Consider the following 27,115-nt stretch of genomic DNA (forward strand, 5'->3'; position numbering starts at 1 on the left):
CCTCCTACACAGTTCAAGCCCCCCATGGTGGTGGAGTGGACGCCGGGAGTCACTCCCAAGCCTGACCGGATCACCGTCAAGAGGCACGTCCAGCAAATGATTGAGGTAAAAACAACCCAATGGCAGGGCCAAACAGGCAGCTGGCTACTGGTATGGTTCCTCTTTCTGCTTTTGGCTTTAAATGGCAGTAAAACTGCAGGAGCTGCTTCTTTTTCCAATGCTCCCACCAAAGAAGATTGGAAATATGAGTTAACGGACTATGCTGAAATGTTCAAACCTTAGAAATTAAGAAGATAACAAGTTTAAAAAGAAATTAGGAGCGTTTATTGCCTATTTATAAAAGCAATGCACAGTGGTACCTCGGGTTACAGATGCTTCAGGTTACAGACGCTTCAGGTTACAGACTCAGCTAACCCAGAAATAGTACCTCAGGTTAAGAACTTTGCTTCAGGATGAGAACAGAAATCGCATGATGACGGCACGGCAGCAGCGGGAGGCCCCATTAGCTAAAGTAGTGCTTCAGGTTAGGAACAGTTTCGGGTTAAGAACGGACCTCCAGAATGAATTAAGTTCTTAACCCGAGGTACCACTGTACATACATTGGCAGGATTTCAGGGAACACTTGTAATTTTATGAAGAAAGTATAAAATGGGAATTTAAGAGAGTAAAGAAGTAATATGGACATACATAAAATAAAATATTGTAAAGGAACCAGGGCCAGGAGTAGAGAGAAGGATCTAAGCAATCCCATTTTTTGGAATTTTTGGTGATCCAGTATATAGATTTAATAAGTTTTTTTTTGTTAAAAGACTGATTTTTCTCTGTGAAAACTAATAAAAATACTGAGGGGGAGTGCAAATGGCCGTAAAACTCATGCAGCCAAATGGACCTGAACACTTTCCTTTCAGCCTGTGTCCTTTCTAAGGACAGCTCTGCACCATGAATTTTAAAAAGCACATCCAATGCATATTTAAAACAAATGATTCCCCTGCCTCAAAGAATTCTGGGAACTGTAGTTGCCCCCTCACAGAGCTGTAGTTCCTATAACATAGGCAAACCCGGCCCTCCAGATGTTTTGGGACTACAATTCCCCTCATCCCTGACCACTGGTCCTGTAAGCTAGGGATCATGGGAGTTGTAGGCCAAAAACATCTGAAGGGCCAAGTTTGCCTTGGCCTGCTATAACCTGTAACAGACTACAGTTCCCAGAATTCCTTGGAGAAAGCCATGTGCTGTTAATGTGCCTCAGAAGTGCTTTAAATGTACGATGTGGCCACAGACTCAACCCTTTCCATCCATAAGCGTGGATCAAAAAGTTGCTTAGAAGAATGCCGACTGGCTATAAAACAGCAAATCAAAATTGCAAATAAGGCAGATGGTGTGTGCTTTTTAAAGGGGCATGTCGCGTTTTGCAGGCTGTGTTGTGTTCTGAGGCGTTGCAGTTTGACCTGCACATTATATTTCCACGGGAGTTCCAGGCTTGGGTGTGGGTGTGTGACATTGCCACAGCTCTCCGCTGTAGCTCTGCAGCACTGGGTAAAGTTTGTTGACGTCTTGGGTTGCTTAGCTTGAATATGGCAGGAACATTTTGGGTGACCTAATTGGAGAGAGAGGGTATTGCAGAATTATCTACGTGCATTTCACGGGTGTATTTGTCACCAAACAATTCCGAGATTGCGTTGCATGCGTTTGTGCCAAGCACTGACATTCTCGACATTTTCGGTCCCTGCCCCACAATTTCTTCTGCGCCGTGTTGTCGGCCGGCGTTGGGTTGAAATTAAGCCGGCTGCCTGCCTGCCTACCACCACCTCTTGTCTGTTCTGTCCTTTGTGACACATTGGGCGGGTGCTGTTATGATCTGGAGTCGTGTTTTGCTGCTCTGCGACCCTGATGGGTGCAGGAGGGCCCCCTCAGAGGTGCCTGTTCCCGCTTTACTCCACCCCCTTCCACGCAGAATGAAGGAAGAGGCTCAAATCCGGCCACTCCAACCACTTCCTTTTCTGCAAATTAAAGTTTGCTGCAGAAACAGGCTGTGCATGCCTTGGTGGGGGGAGGAAGGGGGAAGAGACACCCTCCTCTTCCCCATTTGACAGAGGAAAGCAGCAAGAGGCTGATAATGTCTAAGATTTCTGTCTAAAGCCCCTAACTGTAGAATCATAGAATTGGAAGAGACCACAAGGGCCATCGAGTCCAACCCCCTGCCAAGCAGGAAACACCATCAGAGCACTCCTGACATATGGTTGTCAAGCCTCTGCTTAAAGACCTCCAAAGAAGGAGACTCCACCACACTCCTGGGCAGCAAATTCCACTGTCGAACAGCTCTTACTGTCAGGAAGTTCTTCCTAATGTTTAGGTGGAATCTTCTTTCTTGTAGTTTGGAGCCATTGCTCCGTGTCCGCTTCTCTGGAGCAGCAGAAAACAACCTTTCTCCCTCCTCTATGTGACATCCTTTTATATATTTGAACATGGCTATCATATCACCCCTTAACCTCCTCTTCTCCAGGCTAAACATGCCCAGCTCCCTTAGCCGTTCCTCATAAGGCATCGTTTCCAGGCCTTTGACCATTTTGGTTGCCCTCCTCTGGACACGTTCCAGTTTGTCAGTGTCCTTCTTGAACTGTGGTGCCCAGAACTGGACACAGTACTCCAGGTGAGGTCTGACCAGAGCAGAATACAGTGGCACTATTACTTCCCTTGATCTAGATGCTATACTCCTATTGATGCAGCCCAGAATTGCATTGGCTTTTTTAGCTGCCGCGTCACACTGTTGGCTCATGTCAAGTTTGTAGTCAACCAAGACTCTAGATCCTTTTCCTTTTAACTGTGGACTGCTCAACGCTGCCCTGTGCCAGGCAGTGGGGAGGCTGGTTCCTGGGTTGCCCCACCAACCTCATTCTGCTTCCATAGCCAGCTCTGCTGCCCTCTCACCACCCCACACCACCCCCCTGGCACACCTGACTTCTTCCTTACAACCAGTTTAGGTTGCAAAGCCTCCCAGCTTCCTTAAGTCCCAGCACTGCCCTTGCAGAACTCAGCAGGAAGATAGGATGAAAAATTAGAATGAGGGCGACGTTCACATTAACAAAGTGTACAGTGATACCTCAGGTTAAGTACTTAATTCGTTCCGGAGGTCCGTTCTTAACCTGAAACTGTTCTTAACCTGAAGCACCACTTTAGCTAATGGGGCCTCCTGCTGCTGCCGCGCTCACCAGAGCCTGATTTCTGTTCTTATCCTGAAGCAAAGTTCTTAACCTGAAGCACTATTTCTGGGTTAGCGGACTCTGTAACCTGAAGTGTATGTAACCTGAAGCGTATGTAACCCGAGGTACCACTGTAGTTTGGTGCAGGAAACAGGACTTGTGCGACTCCAGCGTTGTGACCCTCTACAACTAATAATCATAATAAATTTTATTTATACCCCGCCCTCCCCGGCCAAGACCGGGCTCAGGGCGGCTAACCCAAAATATAAAAACAATTGAAATACAGCTTAAAAAACAAGATTAAAATACAACATGAAAACATTAAAATGCAGCCTCATTTAAGCGGAAACTCAATCTAAAACTTTTTGGGGGATAAAAACGTCAAGTCTTCACCAAGGCTAACTATCCAGACTGGTCCAACATGGGTCAGAAAGAAGCCAGGGAAGTCCCCAAATAGGAGTTCCATCACAGGAGGGGAAAGGAAAAAAGAAAGAGGTACTACTACAACAACAAAGGTGGCCACCACGACTGTAACAACTACCGTGCCCGGAGACAGGCAGTTCGTGCATCCGTAGCGGTGGCCAGAAGAGGAAGGACCGCTGGGAGGAGTGCAGAGAGAATAAACACCTTAGTACATCTGCAACGTGGGATGTGGGTGGCGCTGTGGGTTAAACCACAGAGCCTAGGACTTGCCAATCAGAAGGTCGGCAGTTCGAATCCCCGCGATGGGGTGAGCTCCCGTTGCTCAGTCCCTGCTCCTGCCAACCTAGCAGTTCGAAAGCACGTCAAGGTGCAAGTAGATAAATAGGTACCACTCTGGTAGGACGGTAAACAGCGTTTTCGTGCGCTGCTCTGGTTCGCCAGAAGCGGCTTAGTCATGCTGGCCACATGACCCGGAAGCTGTACGCCAGCTCCCTCGTCCAGTAAAGCGAGATGAGCGCCGCAACCCCAGAGTCGGTCACGACTGGACCTAATGGTCAGGTCTCCCTTTACCTTTACATCTGCCTTCCTCTGCCCCAGCTGCAATAAAACATGTCTCTCCTATATTGGTCTCTGCAGCTGCAGTAGGCGCTGCAGCTTTTAAACAGATTGACTCCACTCCCAAAGGTGCATTCCTCCACTGTCTCCCCGAGACAGACAGATGCCAACAGTAATGTCAGGAGACGACACACATGCCCCTTCCAGAGCCATGATTCGCAGTGGTCGAACAACCCCCTGTACCTGAGAAACTCTGGGAATTATAGTTCTTCTGAGGGGAGAATAGAGGTTCCCTAACAGCTGTCAACAGCCTGAACAAACTACAGTTCCCAGGATCCTCTGGAGGACGCCATGACTACGTAAAGTGGTATGATAGCGCTTTGAATGTGTAGTGCAGCTGGGAGCGAAGAATGTTCAACTTTTACAGTGGTACCTCGGGTTAGAGGCGCTTCAGGTTACGTATGCTTCAGGTTACAGACTCCCCTAACCCAGAAATAGTACCTGGGGTTATTTTTTACTTTATTTTTTTGTGTGATCCACAAATGTTTATTTTTAATGAAAAAATACAGAAAAGTGTGCCACAGTGTCCATAGCTCCTTTTGAATAGTACAAAGATATGTCAATTGAGGAATAAAGTCTTAACAGTGTAGAAAAAAAATGTGTTTCTTTAAATTATGCCCCCCCAAACAAAAACAAAAAACGGGGGTGAAACAGTAGAAAAGTAACGCTTTTTGCACACTGGAGTGAAACAAAACGGTTAGTCAGAGGTAATAGGGGTTAAGAACTTTGCTTCAGGATGAGAACAGAAATCACACAGCAGTGGTGCAGCAGCGGGAGGCCCCATTAGCTAAAGTGGTACCTCAGGTTAAGAACAGTTTCAGGTTAAGAATGGACCTCCGGAACAAATTTAAGTTCTTAAGACGAGGTATCTCTGTATAATCACTCGTTCTTCTTGATTACCCCAGCCTCCTCCTCCTCCCCACTGCCTTGTCTCCCTTGTCTGTGTATCTGGATTTCAACCCCCTAGGGGCAGGGACCTGCCATCTCATCCTTTGGGAAGAGGCGTTTAAATATACAGCAGGTGTATGTTTAGAGGGCAGTGCCCACGTTCGCTGCCTTCTCATCTTCCAATGGGTTCTGACAGACTCCTTCCCCAACAGACGGTGTTCAAGAATTACGATCCTGAGCAGCGGGGTTACATCTCGGAGGAGGATTTTGAGATCATCTCCACGAGTTTCCCCTTCTCCTTCTATGGGCTGGAAAGAGAGCGGTAAGTGAACAGGATTCCAGGGGGAGAAGACTCTTTATGGATGTGACAACAGCTGCCCGAATGCTGTTAGCCCAGAGATACAGTGGTACCTCGCTAGACGAATGCCTCGCTAGACGAAAAACGCGCAAGACGAAAGGGCTTTTCGTTTCTTGAGTTGCTTCGCAAGACGATTTTCCCTATGGGCTTGCTTCGCAAGATGAAAACGTATTGCGGATTTGCTTCCTTTTTCTTAAAGCCGTTAATACCCAGGGAATCCGCGCTCCGCAAAACGAAAAAATCGTAAGACGAAGCAACTCGCGGAACGAATTAATTTCGTCTTGCGAGGCACCACTGTAAATGAAATAAATGAAAAATGAAAAGCCCAGCGGATCATTCAGATCAGATCCCAATCTCACAAAGCAGTGCAGGGCTGGCAGGGTGGTGTGAGGCAGCGCCCCCTTAAAAAATGTGCCTGGGGCCATCGCCTTGGCAGCCCCCCCCATGCCACGCCCCTGTAAAGCCGTGGTTCTCAAAGGGTTTGTCATGCCACCCTGGTGTGGCAGGAGAAGATGGCAAGTGTGATGGTAAAATTCAAGGACAATCAAAGAAACATCTAAACCAGGGGTCAGCAAACTTTTTCAGCAGGGGGCCGGTCCACTGTCCCTCAGACCTTGTGGGGGTCGGGACTATATTTTTTGGGGTGAAATGAACAAATTCCCAAGCCCGACAAATAACCCTGAGATGCATTTTCAATAAAAGCACACATTCTACTCATGTAAAAACACCAGGCAGGCCCCACAAATAACCCAGAGATGCATTTTAAATAAAAGGACACATTCTACTCTTGTAAAAACATGCTGATTCCCAGACCGTCCGCAGGCCAGATTTAGAAGGCGATTGGGCCAGATCCGGCCCCCGGACCTTAGTTTGCCTACCCATGGACTATGCTGATTTGAAAGCTCAGGAACCAAGAAGACAAAAGCTTTATTCATTTTTTTGAAATCGTTTTATTTGATTTTACCAATACAAAGTTATTAAAAAAACCCAAATATATATATATATACAGAGATTTCTCTGAATCCCAGGACTCCCCCCCCCCCTCCATGGAGTCCCATTTTAAACACTTAAAACTTTAAACAAGAATGAGAAAAAAATATAATTTATTTAAGAGACCACTGAAGGAGATGAAAACATTAGCAGGATTCTAATTTCACTTGGGACGCAGGTGGCGCTGTGGGTTAAAGCCTCAGCGCCTAGGACTTGCCGATCGAAAGGTCGGCGGTTCGAATCCCTGCGGCGGGGTGCGCTCCCGCTGCTCGGTCCCAGCGCCTGCCAACCTAGCAGTTCGAAAGCACCTCCGGGTGCAAGTAGATAAATAGGGACCGCTTACCAGCGGGAAGGTAAACGGCGTTTCCGTGTGCGGCTCTGGCTCGCCAGAGCAGCGATGTCACGCTGGCCACGTGACCCGGAAGTGTCTCCGGACAGCGCTGGCCCCTGGCCTCTTGAGTGAGATGGGCGCACAACCCCAGAGTCTGTCAAGACTGGCCCGTACGGGCAGGGGTACCTTTACCTTTACTAATTTCACTTGTAATGTGACAAAGACTATAGAAAATATGGGTGGATATAAAATATTGATTATGGAATAATATGTTGTTGTAAATGTTCACAATAGGACCCACAGAGGAGATGGGGGGGGGGAGTCTCAAGATTCAGAATAATCTCTGTATATGGATATATATTTGGATTGTTATAAATTTTTACTTGTAAAGCCAAATAAAAAGCATTTGTAAACCACGTGCTCATAGAAAATATCACAAGGTGGTTGGCAACTTGGAAACGCAACACCGCAATAGAAGCAGTAGGAACATCAGGCCCATCCTCTCTGGTTGACAGAGAAACTCAGGTCCGAAAGGCCTGAACAACAGAATTTCCAGGAGGCATCTGAAAGTGAGCAAGGGTGACCTCAATTGGCAAGGAGCATCTCCACCCCCATCGTTCTGCCCAGACACTGAGGTCCATCTCCGAGGGCCTTCTGGCGGTTCCCTTGCTGTGAGAAGCCAAGTTATGGGGAACCAGGCAGAGGGCCTTCTTGGTGGTGGCACCCACCCTGTGGAATGCCCTCCCACCAGATGTCAAAGAGAACAAGAACTACCAGACCTTTAGATGACATCTGAAGCCATCCCTGCTTTTAATGTTTAATAGATTGTTATATTTTAATATTCTGTTGGAAGCCGCCCAGAGTGGCTGGGGAAACCCAGCCAGATGGGCGGGGTATAAATAATAAATTGTTATTATTATTATTATTATTAGGAGTTCCACAGGGCAAGGGGTGCCGCATTAAAGGCTCAGTCTCTGGTAAGGGGCAGCTGAGGCTCAGGGGTGTGTGAACTGACCCAAAGCGCCCCATCAGAATTCATACCCCCACAAGGGTTATTTAAGTGCCAGGCAGGGCAATTCAATCCAAGCATTGATGACCCAAGCGATGGCCAAAGCCTCACACTGTGTGACTGTTTTTCTCTTCTTCTCCTCAACCGCAGGGAAGGCGCTTGGAGCCGTGAAGAGCTGTCCGAGTATTTAATGCGGGCCTGTGCCATTTTCTCCAAACTAGGTCTTGGGTTCCTGCACAACTTCCAAGAGGCTACCTTTAAGAAGCCCTCCTTTTGTGACAGCTGCAATGGCTTTGTGAGCTTAATTTATTTAAAATGGATTTATACCCCACCCTTCCTTCCCCACGTAGCCCAGGGCAGCAGACGCGCTGAAAGCATAAAATCCCAAAAACCTTCGGGCAAAGTATTCTAAAGCCAATTGCAATTAAAAACATCTAACAGTAGCTGCCGCCAAAAACACCCTAAAAGCAGTCAACAGCTGAGGACATTCCTCCATCCAAGGTTCTCAGGGTTGTCAGTATCCTTCGGCTAACAAATGCCATGTAATCAAATTTCTCCTGCAGGTTAATAACGGTGGAAGCAGGCATAGCTCACTAGGGAAGGCGTTCCACAACTGGGGGGGGGGGGGGGGCGCTATGTGACATTGACATATGAGAGTGCTGGAGGTGAAAGAGTTAAACAGGTTACCCAATCAGAACCCAGGGGGTGGAGTTAGAGGGACTATAAAACCAGCTCTGGGAGGGGCGAAAGGGGAGTTCGTTGGGAGTTGGGTGGTTGGTTGGAGTGGGAGTGAATTAGGATAGAGTCTGTGGGTAGATTGAGTGAGTAAAGGGACCCCTGACCATTAGGTCCAGTCGTGGCCGACTCTGGGGTTGCGGCGCTTATCTCGCTTTATTGGCTGAGGGACCCTGCGTACAGCTTCCGGGTCAGGTGGCCAGCATGACTAAGCCGCTTCTGGCGAACCAGAGCAGCACATGGAAATGCCATTTACCTTCCTGCTGGAGTGGTACCTAATTATCTACATGCACTTTGATGTGCTTTCGAACTGCTAGGTTGGCAGGAGCAGGGACCGAGCAACAGGAGCTCACCCCGTCGCAGGGATTCGAACTGCCGACCTTCTGATCGGCAAGTCCTAGGCTCTGTGGTTTAACCCACAGCGCCACCCGTGTCCCAGGTTGAGTTAGTGTAGCCAAATAAGCTGAGTCAGGAACAGTTAGGGGCTAGGAAGACAAGTAAATATCTGAGAAGTAGGTAGCGGAAGTTATAGGTCTGGATAGGCACCCCATGGTTGTAATTGACCGATACTGTTTATGAAACCACACGCTTGTTAAACTGCAATAAATAAACAGAAGTTTATGTTCCAATTTAACCCTGCCTGGACTCATCATTGTACCAGGTAGGGCCTGGGTGGTGGCAGCGAGAAATAAAGTGGTGGCACAGGGATCAATAGACGGCGAAACGTCTGGGGACCCTGTGGGATCGCCACAGCCACCACTGAAAAGGCCCTGCGACAGGTCTGCACCACTTGGCCAGCCCCTGGTGGTGGCAGCACCAATATGCGTCACTCATCCCCACCCCCTCAAATAAAGAAAACCCACTGCCAAAACAGTCCCTATTACTGGCAGAAACAGTAGCTGCCGAGCTGAGCTGCCAAACTGGAGAATCTGCTTTTCTTTTATAGTTAGTAGTAGTGTAAACGATGGGCTGGCATGCCTAGTGGTGGCAGTAATCAGCAACAGGTGGGATGGAGGACGAAAGGGCTAGAGAAGTAGGAGAGACTGTAGACAAGCTCCCTTCAGAACAGCCTTCCAGATATTTTGGGCTATTTTTATTTATCTCACCTTTTTCTCCAAGGAGCTCAAAGTGCCATGCATGTTTCTTCCCCTCCTCCTCATTTAATCCCCACAACAACCCTGCGAGGTGTGGATTTGAGCCCCAGGCTCAGTCTGACGCACTAAGCTCTACCCAACACTGGCTCTTGACTATGCCAAGTTGGAGAAGGCTGCTGCAGAAGAACCAGCTTGTTTTGCAGCCTCTCTCCTGCAGCCATGAGGTCTAGAAGCTTGCTAAGTTTCAAAACCCAAAAATTGAAATTCCCAGAACTCTGACGCCACTTTTGAAGCGGGCAATAAAGCTTCGGTTAGAGCAAGTCCCCCACCTCTCATCCACCTATGTTGCCTTTGCAAAGAAGTGGTGTCTAGTTCAACTTAACACGTCTGTTGTTGTTGTTTTGTTCTTCTCCTGTTCTAGCTCTGGGGAGTCTCGAAGCAAGGATACAGATGTCGGGGTAAGCACACCCCCTAGTGGGCACTAAAGGAGAGGGGATCCTATTAACCAGGGGTCAGCAAACTTTTTCAGCAGGGGGCTGGTCCAGTGTCCCTCAGACCTTGTGGGGAGCCGGACTATATTTTTTTGGGGGGAAATGAACGAATTCCTATGCCCCACAAATAACCCAGAGATGCATTTTAAATAAAAGGACTCATGTAAAAACACGCTGATTCCTGGACCGTCCGTGGGCTGGATTGAGAAGGTGATTGGGCTGGATCTGACCCCCGGGTCTTAGGTTGCCCACCCATGCTATTAATATTCCCATCGCTGATGATGGTCTCTTTTCTCCTACAGACTGTGGGATGATCTGTCACAAGCAATGCAAGGACCAAGTGGAGGTGGAGTGTCAGCGGCGCTTCCATTCCTGCAGCTCCGAAAGCACCCTGTCTCGGACTGCCACACCGGCTGCCACCTATCACCCTAGCTCGGGTAAGGGGATGCCCAGACTGGGGTTCCTGGTGTGGGCTGGCCAACTGGACCAGCTCCAGGGATGCACAGTGGCAAGGAGGCTATTCGCTTCCCAGCCTTGCGATCCGTGGTACGACTTCTATAGAAGAGTAGGAACGCAGAGCAAATTCCACTTGACACCATAAACCGTGGTTTGAAGCACCAGTTCAAAACCAGCACGAGAAAGTATAGGTTTTGCTCACAAAGGTCATCCATTTCATGTCTGCGTGGGGATTTGAACCCAGGTGTCCCAGGTCCTAGCCCAGCACTGTAGAACTACTGCACCTCACTACTTGCAGGAACAAATCTCCAGATACGATGGCCACGTTTCTAACCACACTTCCCTTACTCCACACGGCAGGCTCGGAGGAAGAAGCTTTCCTCTTCCCGCCGAGACGAGAGCACAGCAAAAGCCCCAACCTGGTGCAGTCGAGCCCAGCGGGCAGGCGGCGAATGAAACATGCCAGCACCCAGACAGACGCAGACAGTCCACAGGAGCTACGGGGACACAGCAAGAGTCTAAAGCAGCTTCTGGAAGAGCTGAAGGAGGTGGAGAAGGTGAGGGTTTTCGGGAGGGCAGGATTCCACATCTGGGACTTCTGTGGAACAATAATGGGAAGCTACTTATGACGCGGGTGGCGCTGTGGGTTAAACCACAGAGCCTAGGGCTTGCCGATCAGAAGGTTGGCGGTTCAAATCCCTGCGACAGGGTGAGCTCCCGTTGCTCGGTCCCTGCTCCTGCTAACCTAGCAGTTCAAAAGCACACCAGTGCAAGTAGATAAATAGGTACCACTCTGGCGGGAAGGTAAACGGCATTCCGTGCGCTGCTCTGGTTCGCCAGAAGCGGCTTAGTCATGCTGGCCACGTGACCCGGAAGCTGTACGCCGGCTCCCTCGGCCAATAAAGCGAGAAGAGCGCCACAACCCCAGAGTCGGCCACGACTGGACCTAACGGTCAGGGGTCCCTTTACCTTTACTTTGGTCTGGACAGGCCCAAAGTTGGTGGGGGGACAGGCAACCCCCACTTTAAGCTGGAAGCATCTCGCTCTCCTTTGCAGGAACGGGACAGGCTGCTGCTGGTCAACCAGAGCCTTCAGAGCTGCAACTCCCAGCTGGAGGCTGAGAACAGCTGGCTGCTGAAGGCAGATTCGTCGAGCCTGCCCCCCTTCTCCTGCTGGAAGGCATTGGCTGCCTACAACTCGCACCTGCCTCCCAAGCCCAACTGAGCCAAGGGCACAGGAATGGTGAGCAACAGGCAGGAAAGTGGAACCTCTCAAGGAAAGGAACAGAGAGAAGGGACAAGGCGCTCAACGGTAGAGAATATGGCTGGAAATGGATGCTGCTGCCCTGAAGCCACTGCCATTCCTTGCCAATAATACAGAGATAGCTGAACAAGCAGCTGGACTCAAGCTAAGGGGCTTCCTTTGTTCCTAATAAAAGGACTATTTCTTGAACGGAGGCGCCACCAGATAGCTTCTTTTTTTGGTGCTGCTGCAGATGCAGGTTTTGGGTTCTGCTGCTATTAGCCACAATGGCCCTGTTCCACCTCCGCTGTCCGAGGCAGCAGAAGGCCAGCTGCTGGGGCATCGAAAATGGGGAGAGTGCTGCTGCGCTCAGGTCCCGCTGCGGGGGCTTCCCATTGGCGCACTTGGTTGGCCTCCGTGAGAGGAGGGCGAGGAGGGCCACTGGACTGCTTCAGCAGAGCTCTTCTTAGCTGAAGAGTCCTGGATGGCTCAAGAACCTAAGCAGCTCCTTGGCTTGTGTGCATGTGGTGGCTTGCCAACAGCTCTCTGCAACAAGCTATATTTAACTACTGAGCGAGTGCGTAAACAGGGAACCTGCCTTGCTAGCTGGGGAGAAGTGAGTGACCTTCTGGTTGGGCTTCCAATGTCAAGAGTAGAGACTAGGAGAAAGTAATCCTTAGAAGGTGGAAACTGGGGGTTCGGCGGCAGGTAAAGGGGGATGAGAGGTGAGGCAGAAGCACCTACTGACTGCGACCTCTTCCACTGACCCCCTTCGGTCTTGCTTTCAAACCCCCCCCCCTTGCATCTTTTATTCACTCCCCTAACCCTCTGTTCCAGGGACGCAGGTGGCGCTGTGGGTTAAACCACAGAGCCTAGGACTTGCCGATCAGAAGGTCGGTGGTTCGAATCCCCACGACAGGGTGAGCTCCCGTTGTTCGGTCCCTGCTCCTGCCCACCTAGCAGTTCAAAAGCACATCGAAGTGCAAGTAGATAAATAGGTACCACTCTGGCGGGAAGGTAAACGGTGTTTCCATGCGCTGCTCTGGTTCACCAGAAGTGGCTTAGTCATGCTGGCTACATGACCCCGAAGCTGTAGGCCGGCTCCTTCGGCCAATAAAGCGAAATGAGCGCCGCAACCCTAGAGTCGATCACGACTGGACCTAATGGTCAGGGGTCCCTTTACCTTTAACCCTCTGTTCGTTTGGGGAATGTGGGGTGGAATACATTTGTTGCTGGGAGTAGATGCAATGCATCATACTGAATACAGGAATTATATTGTTTAAATCTAACTCTCTCCCCATAAAGATCACATTCAGCTATACTCCCCACAAGCTTTGTATAACTGCTCCCCCTTTTCGGGCAGGGAATGTGATTTCCCCTTAAAAGAAAAAGATTTTAAAATGTCCTTCAAATGGCAAACTGTCCCTGACTTTTAAAGTATTCTGCTCTTTTAACCCTCCTGGCACAATAATAAAAAAAGAGAGAGGTAGAAGATGACGACTAGAGTTTTTAAAACACACACATACTTCCTTGCACAATGAGTTTGAATGACAAGGAAAATGTTTAATCTCTTAGTGTCACACTAAACCCAGCCTGACCATTTTGCAATCCTGTCCTTTCAGAACAAGGACAAAAATTAACTTGCACAATTCAAACAAAACCCCATACTCACTGGCTGTTGCAATTGAGCCACCCTGTAGATCAGCCTTTCTCAACCTGTGGGTCCCCAGATGTCGTTGGACTACAACTCCCATCATCCATAGCTAGCAAGGCCAGAGCTCGGGGATGATGGGAGTTGTAGTCCAACAACATCTGGGGACCCACAGGTTGAGAACCGCTGCATAATCCAGAGGAGGGAAAAGTACAAAGAAGTTTGGGTTTGTGCTTAAAAACCCCAAAATAATATCTTCCCTCTTCCTACATTGTCAATTAAATCTAACGGGACATTTCTAAAGCTGGGTTTCTCATAAATGCTGCCCACCCAGCCCCAAAAGGAAGGTTGCTTCTACCCACATTCGACATCTAAAGCCCAAAAAGAAACCTTGAGAAATCCAGACATTCGCCAGCACCTCTTGTTCCTTCATCCTTGCAAGTTGGGTATTAACTAGATCAGGGACGGGGAACATTGGCCCCCAAGTCCCTTCACACCTGATCACTGGCCCCACTAACTGGGGGTGCTGGGAGATGACATCTGAAGGAACCACAGACTCGCCATCTCTGCTCGAAAGGCGCAATTCATCTGGCACTGAGCTATAACGCAGACAACACAAACGTCTGTGTCCAACAACTTTAAAGCAAGTGAAAGGGGGGGGAGAAGGTGGGAGAGATGTCTGATGTTAGCACACATGCCCCTGCCCACTGTCTCAGGTTCAACGTAATGGGCACCTTTCTTGTAAACTGCATTTCCTCGCATTCTAGGGAAAAGCAACACTGAAACCACTGGGCTTTGGGTCTGTATCCACCGCTCATCCTCGGTGAGGTTAACTTCCTGAAGCCTCTTCCCTGCCCTAAAGTTAAGGGTGGTTTTGACCATACCCCACGCCGGAGGAGGTCAGGATCCAGACCCTTGCTATTTTTTCTTCTTCCTGCTCCGCTTGCCCCCTCGCTGGTGGCCGCCTCCTCCTTCTCGCCTCTTCTCCCACGTGGGCATAGGGGGTTCGATCTCATTCGGACGCCCACCGCGATCCGGGACGTCACCAACCATCAGCACCTGAGAGGGAGGAAGAAATGGATGTGAGAGTGAACAGGAAGTGCTATTACTAATGATCGCCATCATCCATTTATTCAACGCCTTCTAAACTACCGGTGCAAGGCGATTTATGCATAAGATAAGCAGAGGCTAGAAGTACATTTTAAACAAGGGGGTGGGGGGAGAATAAGAAGCTGATGTTTCTAAACACTAAGGGATATCATATAGTTAAAAATATGTACAGTGGTACCTCGGGTTAAGTACTTAATTCGTTCTGGAGGTCCGTTCTTAACCTGAAACTGTTCTTAACCTGAAGCACCACTTTAGATAATGGGGCCTCCCACTGCTGCCGCACCGCCAGAGCACGATTTCTGTTCTCATCCTGAAGCAAAGTTCTTAACCTGAAGCACTATTTCTGGGTTAGCGGAGTCTATAACCTGTAGTGTATGTAACCTGAAGCGTATGTAACCCGAGATACCACTGTATAGAGGAGAGTCCTTAAATTCATTGCAGGAAGTAATAGAGAACATAGGTAACCAATACTGGTTAAAAATTGGAGGACTATACAACAAAAATCTCTAAAGTCCAAGAGATTGGAAACATGATTTTAGAAGAGGCAATAGAGGCACTATACAAATGGAAAAAAGAAACAAGGAATGAAAGGTAAAATCTGTAAAAGAATAAGAAACAGACAACCCAACTTATTCAAAAGATGTGAAGAACAAGTTAGCGAATCAACGGCTGAAAGGATAATGAAAGGAATAGATGAGATTAAAGTAAGCAAATTTAGAGAGCTGGAATTAAAATTCTTTCTAAAATGGTACAGAACTCTGGCCCAGCTAGCTAATATGGTAGCAGGATTGAATTATAATGGTTGGCACAGTAAACAAGCCAAGGGATGGTTTTCCTATATGTACTGGGAATGCCCAGAGGTAAAGGAATTCTGGAATAAAAGCCTAAAAAATTGTACGGGAAATTTAAAATTGGAAGGAGATAATATAATGTATGCTGGGACGCGAGTGACGCTGTGGGTTAAACCACAGAGCCTAGGACTTGCCGATCAGAAGGTCGGCGGTTTGAATCCCCATGACAGGGTGAGCTCCGATTGCTCGGTCCCTGCTCCTGCCAACCTAGCAGTTCGAAAGCACATCAAATGCAAGTAGATAAATAGGTACCACTCCGGCGGGAAGGTAAATGGCGTTTCCATGTGCTGTTCTGGTTCGCCAGAAGCGGCTTAGTCATGCTGGCCACATGACCCGGAAGCTGTACGCCGGCTCCCTCGGCCAATAAAGCGAGATGAGCGCCGCAACCCCAGAGTCGGCCACGACTGGACCTAACGGTCAGGGGTCCCTTTACCTTTTAATATAATGTATGTATATAATGTAAAAATCCTGAACTCGAATAAAACTTCAAAGAAGAAGAAGAAGAAGAAGAAGAAGAAGCTGATGCTTGTGGTAAAGACCCGTTTATCAAAAAGCTGTTGAACCAAAAATGGCTTCAATTGTTTCCGACAAGTGAGGAGGCCGGGCACCTGTTGTATCTCAACAGGAAGTGATATAGAACTTCCTGTTCGCTCCCTCCCTCTATCAATGACTGGTGCTCTGGCATTTTATTTCTGGGGTGGAAAAATTGCCAATCAGCACACATAAGGGATAAAAAACAGGGAGGCTGCGCAGGTACAGCTCAGGTCAGTTTGAGTCATTTATTCGAGTCATCAGGTATCAGCCTTGCTGAGCACCCGTGCACAACTGCGCAGGCCTGCTATAGGGCTTTCCTGTACCCCGTCCCAACATCTGGGGAACAGCACCCCTCTCCAGCCCTGTACCTTGTTGACAGCACAGCTTGTCTTGTTCCGCGAAGCTCCGCTGCTGGTCTTCACGATGCGGGAGAAGTCCTCCCGCGCGGCCAGCAGGTGAGGAACGGTGACCTGGGACTCCTCCAGCAAAGATTGCCGCAAGGGTTTGAAGGCCTCTGACATAGCTCCGCTGCGGTCCTAAGTTGCGGGGGGCAAAATTTGAGGGAAGAAGCCCATTTTTCATTCAATCCCTGCTCCCCCAAAGTCTATTCAGAGCGGGTCAATTCTGCTGAACTATTATTAAAACTATTACTTATTTATTATTTCTTTTATTTATATCCTGCCTTCCCCCACCATGCAGGGCCCAGGTTGGCCCACAGGATAAATTAAAACAAATACGACTAAAAAATGCGCAAAATATAATAATCATTATTTTTAAAAAATATCATTTATTAAAATTTACACACTGCTTGGTTGCAAAGAAACAACCAGCTCAAAGCGGTTGGTGAAAAGATAAAACTGTAGAATTGTCAATAGGAAACATCAGCATCATTTAAGGCTTTCAAAAAGTTGAAATAACCACAGACACTAAACACAGATTAAAACTCGCACCAGCTTTCTAAATGTCTGGGTAGGCTCATCCAAACAAAAAGGTTGTTAGCAGGCTCTGGAAAAAAGAGTACAGTGAAAGTGCCTGCCTGGTGTCAATTGGCACATGCTGCCAAAGGGCACATGTTGCCACACTAAAACATCAAGGGGTATTATGTGGCTCCTGTATCAGGGCCAGTTCCGTCAATTGAAGCTGTCAAGTGGGCGTAAATGGAGTAAGGAAGTCTCACAGATAAACTGGTCCCAAGTTGTTAGGTTGGAAGATGGAGCAAGCTCCCCCCCCCCCCCAGCTCTTGAACCAATGGCTTGCAAGTAACAAGAAGATTCCAACTAAACATAGGGAAGGACTTTCTGACAGCGAAAGCTATCCAGCAGCGGAACGGACTCCCTCAGGATTGGACAGCCATATATCACAGATGTCTGAGCTGAGATTCCTGCATTGCAGGGGGTTAGGCTAGAAGACCCTTGGTTGTCCCTCTGAACCCTACGATTCTAGGGACAACATTCACCCGGTGCTATACCAGCTGCACTGGCTCCCAGTGCAGTACAGGATCAGGTTTAAGGTGCTGGTTTTAACCTTTAAAGCCCTCTATGGCCTAGGACCCTCGTGCCTACAGGACCGCGTCTCCTGGTATGTCCCACGGAGGACCTTACGCTCTTCAAATAAAAACATCTTGGAGGTCCCGGGCCACAGGGAGGTTAGGCTGGCCTCAACCAGAGCCAGGACTTTTTCGGCCGTGGCCCCAATCTGGTGGAACGCACTTTCACAAGAGACTAGGGCCCTGCGGAATTTGACATCTTTCCACAGGACCTGCAAGACAGAGCTGTTCCACCAAGCTTTTGGCCAAGGCACAGTCTGACCCCCTCTCTCCTTCTGTAATCTTCACAGAACTCTAGCCCAATGGTTGCCATGAATTAAATTAATTTGCTTCTGAACTGATTTTAGAATGTATTTCAGTTAATTGACTGCAATTTTATGTAAACTGTGCTATTTTTACTGTTGTTAGCTGCTCTGAGCCTGGCTTTGGCTGGGGAGGGAAGGATATAAATAAAATATTACTATTATTAGGGACGCGGGTGGCGCTGTGGGTTAAACCACAGAGCCTAGGACTTGCCAATCAGAAGGTCAGCGGTTTGAATCCCCGCGACGGGGTGAGCTCCCGTTGCTCGCTCCCTGCTCCTGCCAACCTAGCAGTTCGAAAGCACGTCAAAGTGCAAGTAGATAAATAGGTACCACTGTGGCGGGAAGGTAAACAGCGTTTCCGTGCGCTGCTCTGGTTCGCCAGAAGCGGCTTAGTCATGCTGGCCACATGACCCGGAAGCTGTACGCCGGCTCCCTCGGCCAATAAAGCGAGATGAGCGCCACAACCTCAGAGTCGGTCACAACTGGACCTAATGGTCAGAGGTTCCTTTACCTTTTAATCGTAACACCAGCAAGTCTACCCTGTTCTTGAAAACAATCAACACACCAACACCTTCATCCCTTTAAAAGCACATGCTCCCCTCTTATCCAGCTCACTTACCTTTGCCCTCTCTGACCAATGGAAGGACTCGACAGTGACGTCTAGACGAGTGGCCATCATGCGTCGACGGCACTGATATTCCGTGCACAGCAAGTCCCGTATGCCCTCCAGCGCCCCCTAGTGTTTTCATTTGGGAGAGGGGCAAGAGGAAGCGGGAGACATAAGCCGTTTGCTATCCTTCCAGCCACCACGGAACCACCCTCAACAACCCTGCGTTGGCCAGGGACACGTCTGGAGGAGGACAACCCGACCCGACCGAAGGGGCAAGTATCCATGCGGTGGGGTGTTCGTTGCCAATATCACTGGCCTGTCCTTACCCATTCCTCGGAGGTCAGCGTGGCCTTTAGGAGTGGAGCCATCTGCTGGTGCTCAGGGGGTAGTGAAGAAAGCACCTCCGAAATCTAAGGAGGAGACCACAAGTTTAGCTGCTGGGGGGGGGGGAGAGAGAAAGAAACAGAAAATTTGCATATAATAATAATAATAATAATAATAATAATATAATTTATTATTTATACCCCGCCCATCTGGCTGAGTTTCCCCAGCCACTCTGGGCGGCTCCCAATCAAGTGTTAAAAACAGTACAGCGTTAAATATTAAAAACTTCCCTGAACAGGGCTGCCTTCAGATATCTTTTAAAGATAGGATAGCTGCTTATTTCCTTCACACCTGAAGGGAGGGTGTTCTACAGGGTGGGCGCCACTACCGAGAAGGCCCTCTGTCTGGTTCCCTTTAACCTCACTTCTTGCAATGAGGGAACGCCAGAAGGCCCTCGGCGCTGGATCTCAGTGTCCGGGCTGAACGATGGGGATGGAGACGCTCCTTCATATTGGGGTAGCCAAAGCAGCAGTGGGGGGGGGGGAGGTTCTATTATTCTAACTGCCCTGAACAGGCCCCCCCCCCCCCCCGCTTCCAACATTCAGCAAGACAGCTAGAATTAAGCTGCGGGGAGCACTAGAGACTAGGAGTTTTAGCACCTCCCATATCTTTGGCGCATGCACAAGTCAAACAGCCGCCCCATCTTGCCCCAAATTCGTCCCCACCTTGGCTTCTATGTCAGCCATGGCTTGATGGACTGGGCAGCCTGGATCCAGGTCTGCCATTCCCAGGGCTTGGCAGATGAGTTGGAGCTCGTTCATCGCTTCACCAGCTCGGTCTTCTTTTTCCGGCGGCGAATGGGGTGTCTTCCGAGCCAGCAGCCGGGCGGCCAGGAGCTCTGAGCTCAAAAAATCTTGCCGGGGAAGGAGAAAGAGCTGGATTCAGTTCCTGTCCTAAATTTATATCCCATAAACCTTGGGGACCTAAGTGCTTCTAGGGTGATTAAAAAAAAAATGGGGGTTGGGATTTAATTAAGTAAAATATATATATTTTTAATTTGCATTTTATTTATTTGTTAACATTCTTATATTACATCAGTAAATGTTGTCATATCACATCACAGGACTAACTATAATTAATTAAGTAAAATTAAATTTATTGGTCCCTTTTTTGCCATGGCAACTCAAAAGCAAAAAACCCCACACATAAAAACCCCCACATGGAAACATCCCACCCACTCTAAGGCCATTGTTAAAAGCCAAAGCCTTGTTTAAAAAAGATGTGTAACAATGGTGCCAGAAGCGCCTCGGAAGCCACCACCAAAAAGGCTCCTTCTTGTGTTCCCGCCCTTTGGATCTCTCATTCATTTTTTTAAAAATACAAATTAGCTAATACACAGTGATCCCCAGACCCTTTCTAGAGATTGGAGTAGACATTCTTAGCCACGTCTTTTCTGAGCCCACCTGCACAGAATGAGCCGAGGAATACGCCCCTTCCTGCCTGGACTTACACAAGAGCTGGAGGCACCTATCCGGGGTGCTAAGCCTGGCTGTTACGTCCCCCGAGGTCAGCGAGGAGTAGGGGCAATGCAGCTCCCCAAGGAGGCCGCTCACTTCGATCTGGAAGGTCTCAGCATCCTCAGGACCTGAAAGGACACAATGCCACTTGGGGATAGAAACCTAAAACATCAGCTCAATGAGGAGTGGATGATGATAATAATAAATTTTATTTATACCCTGCCCTCCCCAGCCAAGACCGGGCTCAGGGCAGCTAACAACCAATAATAAAAACAAGTTAAAATACAACTTAAAAATCAAGATTAAAATACAACATTAAAACATTAAGATGCAGCCTCTTCACAGGAGGAGAAAGGAAAAAAGAAAGAGGGAGAGGGAATCAAATTGATTCTAAGCCAAAGGCCAGGCGGAACAACTCTGTCTTACAGGCCCTTCAGAAAGAAATCAGATCCCACAGGAGCCAGTGTTGAAAAGGCGCTGGCTCTGGTGGAGGCTAATCTAACTTCCTTAGGGCCTGGGACCACTAGGGTGTTGTTATTTATGGACCTTGAGGCTCCCCGTGGGGCATACCAGGAGAGGCGGTCCCGTAGGTACGAGGGTCCTAGGCCGTGAAGGGCTTTAAAGGTCAAAACCAGCACCTTGAAGCTGACCCTGTACCCCACCGGGAGCCAGTGCAGCTGGAAAAGCACTGGGTGAATATGCTCCCATGGCAGGGACCCCGTGAGGAGCCTTGCTGCAGCATTCTGCAGCCGCTGGAGTTTCTGGGACAGCTTCAAGGGCAGCCCCACGTAGAGCAAATTTCAGTAGTCAAGCCTGGAGGTGACCGTTGCATGGATCACTGTGGCCACGTCGGGGCGGGAAAGGTAAGGGACCAACTGCTTGATGCGGCGAAGGTGGAAAAATGTCGCCTTGGCTGTTGCTGTAACCTGCGCCTCCATGGAAAGGGAGGCGTCAAGAATTACACCCAAACTCGTAATGGAAAGCAATGACACTAATTGGGCCCCCGCAAGAGAAGGGCGTTGGTCCCTCATCCCCATACCATCCTGACCCAGCCAGATGAAATGGTTGTCCCGGGTACTAGCCAATACGACCATCCCTACAGGCATTCTTTGCCCCCCCAACCTCCCTCTCCAGTTCAGGTATGCTAGAAGCTCCCTTGATGATCTTGGTGCTTTTCATCCAAGTGATGGGCTGGAGCAACAGGACCTTGCAGCAAACAGTTCCATGGGTTAACCACCCAGAAGCCAGCTAATGAAACCCCGCAGACGCTGGGCTACGTTACATTTGCTTCTCAGATGTTATCAGCCCAGTGGGGGATTCCTTGTGGGGCCCTAGGCTGACTCACACACCCCTCACCCCCTTGATTCCTTTAGCTCTTGCCGAAGAAAATATTTGCTGCATTCATCTCTCCCCACAAAGCCAGGTTACCTACCACGAGTGGGATTCACGTCTTCTTCGAGAGGGCAAAGGCTGCGGAGCTCAGAAACCAGCCAAGAGCAAAGAGCTGTGAACTCGGGGCTGGAGACGCCGGCTTCAGCTACCCGAGCAAAGCCATCCATCGACAGGCACCTGGGTGCAAGAGAGAAATAATAATAATAATAATAAATAATTTTATTTATACCCCGCCCTCCCAAGCCAAGACTGAGGTCAGGGCGGCTAACACTAGGTATAAAAACAATAGACTGAAATACAGCTTAAAAACAAGATTAAAATACAACATTAAAATGCAGCCTCATTTCAGTAGGAACTCAAAAACTTTTGGGGGATGAAAACGTCAAGTCTTCACCAAGGCCAACTATCCAGACTGGTCCTACGTGGGCCACAAAAAAAAGCCAGGGAAGTCCCCAAACAGGGGTTGCATCACAAAAGGAAAAAGGAAAGAGGGGGAGAAAAGAAAGGAGATTTTATTTACATGATTGGTTCCCCCCCTTCTTTCCATACTGTATAAGTAAAATGTAAGGCTGTCATCACGCAGCTCCCATTGGAGAATAGGTAGTGCCACGTCACAACCCTGGATTTGCTTGTCATGGGAGTCATGGGAGGGGGACGGGGAAAAGAGAGAAGGCAGGTTGTAAAAGGGTGGTTTTAAACAACAGCATAGAGTTGACGCGGGTGGCGCTGTGGGTAAAAGCCTCAGCGCCTAGGGCTTGCCGATCGAAAGGTCGGCGGTTCGAATCCCCGCGGCGGGGTGCGCTCCCGTTGCTCGGTCCCAGCGCCTGCCAACCTAGCAGTTCGAAAGCACCCTCGGGTGCAAGTAGATAGATAGGGACCGCTTTCTAGCGGGAAGGTAAACGGCGTTTCCGTGTGCAGCTCTGGCTCGCCAGAGCAGCGATGTCACGCTGGCCACGTGACCCGGAAGTGTCTTCGGACAGCGCTGGTCCCTGGCCTCTTGAGTGAGATGGGCGCACAACCCCAGAGTCTGGCAAGACTGGCCCGTACGGGCAGGGGTACCTTTACCTTTATAGAGTTGAAGAAAGCAGAGATAGAAGGACACAGAGGAGCTGTGAGGATATGGGGCGGGGCTTGAGGGTGCTGTCAGGGGGCGGGGATTGGCAGGATTAGCAGGCAATGTGCACAGGGGCAGCAGCCCCTAGTACTGAACCCACCCTTCCTCTAAACCAACCTGGTGTGCCCTCCAAGTGTTTTGCACGATAAATGGCACCAGGTCAGGGAAGGTTGCTGCAAGCTGCTATGTCAAACTGCAATTTCTGCATTGGCAGAAAGGCTGTATACAAGTGACTCAAATCTGTATATGTTCCTAAAATTCGAAGAGACCCAACAACCACCACCACAACGTTCCTCTCCCTGATCCTCTCACAGCTGCGCCCGAGTAATACACCATTTCCGCACATTGGAAGGGGTCAAGCACAGGTTTTCCGGAACAAAGAATGCAAATTCCAGCAGGACTGAGCCCCCAAATATTCCCACTTTGGAAATTAAAGAATGGACACATTACGTGGGGGGCGATTGCGTTGGAGGACACGTCAGTGTGTCTGGCTGCTAATCATCTACTGCCGATTTGAGCAATATGTGAACATGGCAATGCTAATGTTGCTGGGACAGGGACCCACTGGCCTGCAGGTGCAATGTGGCCCTCCAGGGCTCTCTAACCGGCCCTCAGACTGCCCCCCCCCCCAAGACCTGCTCCATATCCTCCTTGACTGCTTTTTCCTGGTTGGAATGGGTCTCTGGATTACGATAACTTGCCTGGATAGCAAACAGACAGGTATGTTTGGGTGTGTCTGGAATGTAGCCACCTGGGTAAAGGTGAGAGCCGCACCCATCCACCTGCACAGCTTTTGCCTCCTGCCCTGCCCAAGACTGGCACACAGTCCGTGGAAGGCTGCCCATCAAAGAAGGCAGCCCTCAGGTCAACACACCCCTCACACAACTACTGTCCTTAACCAATAACAGAAATGGGGGGGGGGGGAGATGGAGAAAAGGAAGGAAGGAAGGAAGGAAGGAAGGAAGGAAGGAAGGAAGGAAGATGACCCTGTTTTGGCTTCTTACATTTGGTGCGTAGACACTAAAACCAGCTTCAGGTTCTGGAAAACAGGCTCACAGGGAGCCTTGCTCCTTGCATTCCTGAATGGCTTCAGTACCGGACCACGCAGAAAACAGGCAAACAGGGTTCACCAACTATACAGAGCTTCATTGGTTGACACGCAGAGAATGACCTTTTCCCTCTCTCTGCTCTCTCCCAGTGCCAAATTCTGGCTGCAAGCTCCTTGCGGCAGGGACCTTTCTTCTTTTGCTGTAAAGCAGTCACTGTTCACCCCTCCCTCGCCCCCTTCCCTCAGCTGCCACCCTAAGCACCAGCCTGGCCAATGATTGGTGGGCCTGGAGGCAAAAAGTTGGGACTCCTTCCTCCATTCCAGCCACGCAAATATCAGAGGCGGGAAGTGGGGCAAAGCTGGTGAGGGGGTGTGGCTGAGGAGGGGAGAGCCCCAGGACCTCTCTCTCTAGGTGTGCCCTCAAAACTAGAAGCACAGAATTGTAGGGTTGAGATAGGGACCCCGGGGTCATCTAGTCCAACCCCTGCAATGCGAAATATAAAAATCAAATAAATTAAATTGTCCAGTAGCACCTTAGAGACCAGCTAAATTTGTTCTAGGTACAGTGGTACCTCAGGTTACAGACGCTTCATGTTACAGACGCTTCAGGTTACAGACTCCGCTAACTCAGAAACAGTACCTCAGCTTAAGAACTTTGCTTCAGGATGAGAACAGAAAGAACGGCGGCGACGGGAGGCCCCATTAGCTTCAGGTTAAGAACGGACCACCGGAACAAATTAAGTTCTTAACCCAAGGTACCACTGTATAAGCTTTTGTGTGCATTCACACTTCTTCAGATATACCAAGAACAAACTTAGTTGGTCTTTAAAGTGCTACTGGACAATTTATTTGGTGGGACAGGCCCTTATCCCAGCGCCATGTCCCGCTGCTGTCCCTTATTGATGATGTCCCTTAACATCATCAGCTTATGCCCCCATAAGCTACTGAAGGTAACGGGGCCCTTTCTATGTCCAGCTGTCCTTTGTCAACAACAAATTGTTGCTGTTTTTTGTGTGTTGAATAGACGCTATATGGTAATATATGGACCTAATAGGTATCTAAAGCCATTTGCACCCAACAAAATATGTATTTTATCAAAGTAATTGTTGCAGTGGCGTAGCGTGGGGGGTGCAGCAGGGCCGGCCGCACGGAGCGCAACATCTGGGGGTCAGGGTTAGGGGGCGCAAATCCACGGGTTAGGGGGCGCAAATCCAGTAGCGTAGCGTGAGGGTGCAGGGGGGCCCGGTCGTACCGGGCGCAACATCTGGGGGTTAGGGTTAGGGGGCGCAAATCCACAGGTTAGGGGTGCAAATTACTTGCCTTGCCCCGGGTGCTGACAACCCACGCTACGCCACTGCGCAAATCCACGGGTTAGGGGACGCCAATCCACGGGTTAGGGGGCGCCAATCCACGGGTTAGGGGGCGCCAATCCACGGGTTAGGGGGCGCAAATTACTTGCCTTGCCCCCGGTGCTGACAACCCACGCTACGCCACTGCGCCAATCCACGGGTTAGGGGGTGCAAATCCACGGGTTAGGGGGCACCAATCCACGGGTTAGGGGGCGCCAATCCACGGGTTAGGGGGCGCCAATCCACGGGTTAGGGGGCGCAAATTACTTGCCTTGCCCCCGGTGCTGACAACCCACCCTACACCACTGCGCAAATCCACGGGTTAGGGGACGCCAATCCACGGGTTAGGGGACGCCAATCCACGGGTTAGGGGGCGCCAATCCACGGGTTAGGGGGCGCCAATCCACGGGTTAGGGGGTGCAAATCCACGGGTTAGGGGGCGCAAATTACTTGCCTTGCCCCCGGTGCTGACAACCCACCCTACGCCACTGCGCCAATCCACGGGTTAGGGGGCGCCAATCCACGGGTTAGGGGGCGCCAATCCACGGGTTAGGGGGCGCAAATTACTTGCCTTGCCCCCGGTGCTGACAACCCACGCTACGCCACTGAATTGTTGATCCCTTATTTTGGCTGCTGGTCCCTTATTTTCGAGTCTGCTGGTCCCTTATTTTCAAATCTGTAAGTTGACAGCCATGGCCCCAATTCCTCTTTCCCCCTGCTCCTCCCAGGTGTGCCCCCGAACCTGTTTCCCCTTCCCCACCCCAAACCCCTTCCCCTTCTCCCTCACGTCTCCCCCACAAACCCCTGGGCTCCTTCCCCTCCCCCTCCTCATGTGCCCCCTTCCTCTTCCCCTCCCCCTCCTCGTGGGCCCCCGAACCTCTTTCCGCCCCCGAACCTCTTACCCTCGGGCTGCGTCTCCTTCCATGCCTCCGCTGGAACCAACCTCTCACCTCGCGCACGCGCAGATCCGAAGCCCGGCGAGCTGTACCACTTCGCGTCTCTTAGCTGAGCCCAGAGCCAGAGGCGGCGCTTTTCATTGGCTGAGCCGCCCAGCCGGTGAGCTCCGCCATTGGAGCAGGAGAATTTTATCCCCACCTCCGTTATATGACTCGGCCACGCACGGACATGTCCCCGCCCACCACGTCGAAGGCTCGCCTCACCCCATTGGCTGACAGCTCTCATAGCAACCGAGCGCCCGCCCATTCCCTTTCCTCCTCCTCCTCCTCCTCCCCTCCCTGTCCCCCGCACGGCCAATCAGGAGGCCGCCTCTGTATCCAGCCTGTTAAAGCTCCTCGTTCCGTTCCGTCTCCATGGCAACTCGCCAGACTCACGTGGAGATCAAAGTCCTACTCGCCGACCAATCAGAGCCTGGCGCGTCGGCGCCGCCCGATCTTATTTGCTTTCGAAGAAGCAGGGGGCGTGGCCAAGGCTGCCCACCTGTTCTCTCTGTGCGGGTTATTTTGAAATGCAAGGGCTGGTTGCCTCTGAGCACGTGCAGAGATCTCGCACTCACACCCACACTCCAAGGTCAGAATGCCCCTGAACATGTGCAGATGTGCAGATGGATTTGCCTCGGTTATAAGGACTTGCTGCTGAATTCCATAGGATTTTTTATTATTATTATTATTATTATTATTATTATTATTATTATTATCCCGCCCATCTGGCTAGGCTTCCCCAGCCACTCTGGGCGGCTTCCAACGTAATATTAAAATATTGTAATACAGTGGTACCTCAGGTCACATACACTTCAGGTTACACATGCTTCAGGTTACAGACTCCGCTAACCCAGAAATAGTACCTCGGGTTAAGAACTTTGCTTCAGGAGGAGAACAGAAATCGTGCGGCGGCAGCGGGAGGCCCCATTAGCTAAAGTGGTGCTTCAGGTTTCAAGTTAAGAACGGACCTCCGGAACAAATTAAGTACTGAACT

At 49.9% G+C, this 27,115-nt stretch overlaps 2 protein-coding genes and 1 long non-coding RNA gene across 7 annotated transcripts in view; 2 read left to right on the top strand and 1 right to left on the bottom strand.

Annotated features, from left to right (window-relative positions):
• RASGRP4 (RAS guanyl releasing protein 4) overlaps positions 1 to 12,046 on the top strand; it is a 40,357-nt gene extending 28,311 nt beyond the window's left edge. For both annotated transcript variants that reach the window (XM_083753800.1, XM_083753801.1), the window contains exons 11-17: positions 1 to 105; positions 5,339 to 5,448; positions 7,965 to 8,109; positions 10,065 to 10,101; positions 10,437 to 10,571; positions 10,951 to 11,147; positions 11,647 to 12,046. In XM_083753800.1, coding sequence (XP_083609926.1) covers positions 1 to 105; positions 5,339 to 5,448; positions 7,965 to 8,109; positions 10,065 to 10,101; positions 10,437 to 10,571; positions 10,951 to 11,147; positions 11,647 to 11,814 — 897 coding nt within the window. In that variant the 3' untranslated portion in view covers positions 11,815 to 12,046. The remainder of the gene's footprint in view (positions 106 to 5,338; positions 5,449 to 7,964; positions 8,110 to 10,064; positions 10,102 to 10,436; positions 10,572 to 10,950; positions 11,148 to 11,646) is intronic.
• Positions 1 to 27,115, top strand: part of LOC310851820 — a 626,966-nt gene that overhangs the window by 147,514 nt on the left and 452,337 nt on the right. The window lies entirely within an intron of this gene.
• Positions 103 to 26,276, bottom strand: FAM98C (family with sequence similarity 98 member C). 4 transcript variants are annotated; one of them, XM_083754159.1, is made up of 9 exons: positions 26,086 to 26,214; positions 21,713 to 21,849; positions 20,274 to 20,408; positions 19,489 to 19,676; positions 18,766 to 18,849; positions 18,449 to 18,565; positions 16,347 to 16,514; positions 14,368 to 14,542; positions 103 to 1,597 (listed from the first exon to the last, which is right to left on the bottom strand). In XM_083754159.1, exons 1-8 carry the CDS (start codon positions 26,106 to 26,108, stop codon positions 14,402 to 14,404), a joined length of 993 nt encoding a protein of 330 aa, XP_083610285.1. In that variant the 5' UTR covers positions 26,109 to 26,214; the 3' UTR covers positions 103 to 1,597; positions 14,368 to 14,401. The 4 variants fall into 4 exon arrangements, 2 of the variants coding, with proteins under 2 accessions (XP_083610285.1, XP_083610284.1); XR_014567765.1 differs by lacking the exon at positions 103 to 1,597 and adding an exon at positions 13,375 to 13,548 and having other exon boundaries at positions 13,668 to 14,542; positions 26,086 to 26,276; XR_014567766.1 differs by lacking the exon at positions 103 to 1,597 and adding an exon at positions 13,375 to 13,526 and having other exon boundaries at positions 13,668 to 14,542; positions 26,086 to 26,241.

This window comes from Podarcis gaigeae (assembly GCF_964106915.1).
Source record: "Podarcis gaigeae genome assembly, chromosome: 8".
Lineage (NCBI taxonomy): Eukaryota > Metazoa > Chordata > Lepidosauria > Squamata > Lacertidae > Podarcis > Podarcis gaigeae.